At 33.6% G+C, this 5,682-nt stretch overlaps 1 protein-coding gene across 1 annotated transcript in view; it reads right to left on the bottom strand.

Moving 5' to 3' along the window:
- Positions 1 to 254: 254 nt before the first annotated feature.
- LOC119573062 (acid sphingomyelinase-like phosphodiesterase 3b) overlaps positions 255 to 5,682 on the bottom strand; it is a 9,875-nt gene continuing 4,447 nt past the window's right edge. The window contains exons 5-7 of the mRNA XM_037920063.1: positions 5,591 to 5,682; positions 5,045 to 5,225; positions 255 to 4,257 (exon numbers count right to left, since the gene is read on the bottom strand). The exon at positions 5,591 to 5,682 is cut by the window's right edge and continues 34 nt beyond it. Coding sequence (XP_037775991.1) covers positions 3,500 to 4,257; positions 5,045 to 5,225; positions 5,591 to 5,682 — 1,031 coding nt within the window. The 3' untranslated portion in view covers positions 255 to 3,499. The remainder of the gene's footprint in view (positions 4,258 to 5,044; positions 5,226 to 5,590) is intronic.

Genomic DNA, 5,682 nt, shown 5'->3' with positions numbered 1-5,682 from the left:
TTAATATATATTTATAAAATATATATGTGATTGAATATATATATATATATATATATTATATATATATATATATATATATATGTGTGTGTGTGGGGAGGGTGGGGGTATTTTTGTGGGTTGGTGTGCATGTGCATGTATGTGTATTACAAAAAAAAAAAAAAAATTTTAAGATTATGTTGGAAATCATGCACATTTTTCTTTTGGCCTTTCCAGTATTTTTTGTGTCACATTAAAGGTAAATGATTTAGCAGAACTTAGGATTTGCTTTTTACTTCTGGAAAAATACATATATTGCATAATATACCCCTTTTGCATTTGCACAAGGAGAACTACATATATCTTTGCAACATGGATGTACAAGATTAATATAATGCAGATTAATTTAAATTTCCTGTGTTTCTTTTAAAATAACTGAGAACAGAAATGTAAAAAAATACTTTTGTATTATTCTACCAATATCTAATTTCCAATTTTTTTTTTGTAAGAGGAGAACTCAGCAATGATAATACTGTGATAAAAATAAAAACTATCCCCCCCACCTATTTATTTCTTATTATACAAAATCATATAAAATCTAGGTTTCTAAAAAAAAAAAAAGTTCACTAACAATTCTTTATTAATTTGTTTTTATGAAAATTCTCTTTATCTTCATCTAGCTTTCATACTTATCAAGAAAGCATGTGCTATAAAGTAGACAACCCTGGAAATTTGGAAATTATATACCACTGAATGAGGAGTTCGGCCTTCCAACCTGTCTGTCACAGCATACTGTCAACAGCACTGCACATGGCCAGTAGAATCTTTATCCTAATTGTATTAGCCTGTACCATATGCTGTATATTCTGTCCTTAGGAAGAAGAGTAAGAAAAGTTCTCTTTTGCAGGCTGCTAGTGACTTTCAATGTTGGCTTGGCAAAGGAATAATTGATCCTTCCTGCAGCTGGCAGAAACGTGAAACTCATCATTAGATATAATATTGGAATCAAGTAATTTAGTATGCAACAAAATAGGTGATATTATGAAATTAAATTTGCTAATAAATTCAAGTGGATAAATGCAAAACTGAGTCATGCTATAAAAAGCCATGACAGTAAACTTAACCATCACTTAGTGAATGTGAACTCCTCAAGACTTAAGAACCCTGCATTTGCATTCCTCAAGTTAATTTCCAATAAAAATCTTCATTAGAATGGTATATTGTCCATAAAATTAAATAAATAAATAAGGAGATAAATACTATATGACATAATAACAGTTAGAAAATAAATGGCACTAAAGAAATAAACTGTTCTGCTAAAATACATCCTTGAAAAAAATCTATGCATCATACACTGAAACATTTATGAAGGAGGGTGGTAGGTCAGTGGTGCTGTACTGTTAAGCTGAAAGAAGCCAAGAATAATTGTTCTATTTGCACAGTAGCCCATGAAAGTGTTTTGCATATCAATGCTCAATATAACTAAAACTCTAACATCAATAGTGCTGGGACAAAGGAGTTTTTTCCTTTTATTGTGCTTTGATTGAGGTGATCCAAAACCTGTATTCCATGTAATGTACTCATAAATCACATAAAACCATTATCTACTGTTTCCTTAATGAAATGGACATAACACATTAATCAGCTAGCACCCTGAAAAATACTCTACAATGATACATGAGTCAGTAGTGTAGCTGTAATAATATGCTTAACAACCTTTTTTTCTTTTTCATCATTTTCACTGAGAATATAACTCCCTAAGGTATCATTAAATACTTTCACCTAAAAATTGTGGTGATACCATAAATATAGGTTTATGTTATAATGGTCTTCTGTGATGAGAATAACACCTATACATTGAGATTACAAATATTCTGTTACTGATTAGCACAGTGAACAAAGAGAACACTCAGAAGTGTACTCTTAACTGATAAAGAAAATTCACATGAAACATTTAAGCACCACTGCTTTTCCCTTAGTACTGAACATTGATTACATTCATTTTGTTATTTGATAATAATAATGTTTTACTGAATAAGTTCACATAAAATTCAACAATCTTCTGTTATTAGATTATACTTATGCTATCCTCCTTTACTTCCTGGAAAATAACAGGATATCACATTCAAATAATACTATTCTCATGATGAGAATCTAGTAAATATTTCCTTTGCTGCTATTGCAATGTTTTGCACTGACCCCTAAAGGATGGAACACAGCAACTGTAATTCTCTATTGTATGTATTCAAACTTGATAGCAACAGTTATCTGAAGAAAATGGAAAATTATCAATATTAGACACTGAAATTAGAACAAAGTGAGCTGAAGTAATTAGTTATAATACACACAAAAAAAGTTTTTTCTCCATCCTGTGAATATATAAATCTATAATCTTTGTTTCATTTAACGTTTTTTTTCATCTCACTTTTTTAAGAAATAATAAAAATGTATAGCATTACATAAACATCTCCCAAAAATTGATTTGCCATTTTTTAACATATCTGAATATGTTTCCTTTTAACTGAGCATAATTTAGTGCCCAATATTTCTGACTTCACTATTAAACTTATTCCTCAGTTTCCATCAAAATAATGTGAATTATCTAAAAACCTTTATCAACCTAGGAAGTCTGGTATTTGTTCAAAAATTAATATATATATCTGTTACAAATTACAGTGAGAAATTTGCAAACTTGGATCCTGTAAATAGATACTCATTAAACTCTTCTGGAACAAGACTGAGCAGAACCAAGGGAAAAAATCCAGTCAAAGAGGAATATACAATATATAAACATATAATCAATAACTGCAAAAATAACAATGCCTCAAAATCACTTCTACATCACAACACTGACAGAACTGATCTGGTTTGTATGCAGCTGTGACAGTTTTCTTGGGAGTAACTAATTACTGTATGCAAACCTAATAAAAAAAAACTCCCACATTACTATTAATGAGTGATGTAGTTCTGAAAATGCATTGGCTTCTCTTACCCCAATACCCATAATAAATCAACAGATTGGTATATAATCTAACTTTGGCAGTCTTGCCAAATGCCATCAGAATGTTAATTTGTTGGCTGATAATAAATAATGAGAATATCCTTGCTAAAGAAGGAACTTAGATATAGAAATGCTATTAAGCAGCCTTATTCCAGATCTCTTCATGTCTACCCCTCTTACAAGAATGCGCATGATTGGCATTGTGTCTCTAACAACCACGTGATGTAATTCAGTAACATTTGACCAAATAAACTTTTGGTTTCCAAGTAATGAATTAGAAAATTAAATGAAAATAATATACAACCTTCCCTTCAATAAATAGCATACTAAACTGGATGAACCTAAGACATTGAAAAAACATAAATCTAAAAAAAAAGAACCTACATTGCTACTGACTTCACAACCTAAACTATTGTTGAAACAGGGTATCATTGCAGAAAACTCCTTGCTTCTTTAGTTATTTATCTTATCACATTATCTATCACAAGTATAAATCTATCTTGAAAATTCTGCCTTATAGTTCTAAAATGGCTTGTACCCTTGTTGCCGCAGTCCCCAACTGAGTTCAGATACTGGGACAGATCCTTCTCTCCTTAAGACACTCTTCCTCTGTAGTGTTATGATCACTAACATGGCTGCTAAAGTAACTGCAAGGACAACCATGAGAGTCATCCCAAGAGCCACCATAATGATCACCAGGTGTGAGGTGCCATCTGAATTTTCGTCAAAGTTGTCTGCACTGACTGGTGATCCATCTTCAAGGATGAAACTTTGGACTGGCTCTGGGTAAAGTGGAGTTGTAGATTGAATTGTATCAGTAATGGTGGTGGTGTCATTGAAGCCCATACACTTGTTTAAATCTTCAACTTTTATGTGGCCTATTGCACACAAGTGATTACGTTTGCAATCAATATCACAGACACCATTGTTGTATCCTGCAGAATTTCTCAGATAATACTGTTGAAACAGGCTATCATTGGTGGAGAGCTCTTTGTACAGGCTAGCCATATTTGTTACATCAAGCTTCTCTAACCCATAAGAAGCCCTAGCCTGGTAAAAAACTGACCATTCTGGCATCTTTGAAGTAAGTGTACTACCATTCTCTTCCATTGGAATGTCTAAATCACCCAAGTTCAAGTGGTACTGAGTGTAGTCCAGGATATCTGAAGTATCATGTGTGTAGAGACGAAGGGAAGGGTTGATTGCTGTACCACCAGGGACTGGAGCAGGGTACCAAGGAGTTACTGAAGGGGCAAGGAATGCTACACTCTGGAGCTCACCTGAAAAAGGTAAAAACTTCATTACTTTTTAAAAATTTCTTTTGGTCCAAACAACAGCTCAAGATGTTCCCTTCTTCTTGTTCCTCCTCACTTTGACATTTTCCTATTTTATCCTTTTATCCTCTAATTCAATTTTTCTTTTCCTTTTTCCTACCTCATCATACATTTGTTCTTATCAAAAGTCAATATTATTTACAGAGTACCTAAAAACAGATAAGCACATGTCTCTAATTCTCCTTCTCTTTCCCCTTCTCTTTTCTCTTTCCCCTTCTCCTTCTCCCTCTCCCTCTCACACACACTCACTAACACTCACTAACACTCACTAACACACACACACACACACACACACACACACACACACACACACACACACACACACACACACACACACACACACACACACACACACACACACACACACACACACACACACACACACACACACAAAAAGTGGACATTGCAGGTATACAAGGTGCAAGAACATAAGTATCTAAGATATGCATTCTCTCTCTCTTATACACTTGCACATACTCACACTCACACTCAGGTAAACAAACATGCAGGCATGCACCTAATGTCACACACATTCTCTCACACTCATCCCCAAATGCACTCTGTTTCTAATGCACTTAATTCCTGAAATTTTTCATTTCTTTTATTAACAGGCTTGAATGTTATACAGATGATTGCATCTTGTGTTTGATAAACTATCAATAAGGACATCTCTCCCAAGGCAAATAGTCCAAAACAAAGCTCACTCATTCCATACAGTGCCTGACATACTCACCACTTTCTGAAGCAAATATCCTGAAGCTGTCAGTATGTTCATGCCCATAGATCTGTGCCATGATCACTTTACCATGCTTGTTTAGAAGGTTGGCATAGGCTGAGTTGTAAGTGGCGTTGAAGAAAGGTATTAAAGCAAACCTCTCAAAATAACCTGGGGGAGCATGAGCAGCTATGATCACCTGCAAATCAAGACATTTTTTGTAATAACATTTGCTTCATATTTTGGGAAAAGTAATGAGCAAACAAGAAATAAAGTCAAAACACATAAAGAGAGTAAACATAAAGAGTGTTAAATGTATAAGTAAGTGACACATGTAAATATATAGACAGACAATACAGCAAATGATCAAGTACAAAAATAAATCAATGAAATAAGATGGTGAAGAGTAATAAAATAAAAAAAAGGCAGAAAGATATAAGAGGACAAAAAAGAGCAAACTAAAGAACTGCTCTTTAATTAAGCACCCTGTTGTATGAATTCCTATTCTAATATACAATGTCTTCCACAGCAAAAGGGAGAAAAATGTACAAAATGCAAACTTACTTTTGAAGACCTGTCCTGTGCTGCTTCCAGTTTCTCTTGCAACCATGCAAACTGGCCACATGGATCACTTGCATTTATGCCCATTTGGTTAT

This window comes from Penaeus monodon, chromosome 1, assembly GCF_015228065.2.
Source record: "Penaeus monodon isolate SGIC_2016 chromosome 1, NSTDA_Pmon_1, whole genome shotgun sequence".
NCBI lineage: Eukaryota > Metazoa > Arthropoda > Malacostraca > Decapoda > Penaeidae > Penaeus > Penaeus monodon.
Note: the sequence above shows the minus strand (reverse complement) of the source record. Positions and strands in the feature narration are given on the sequence as shown.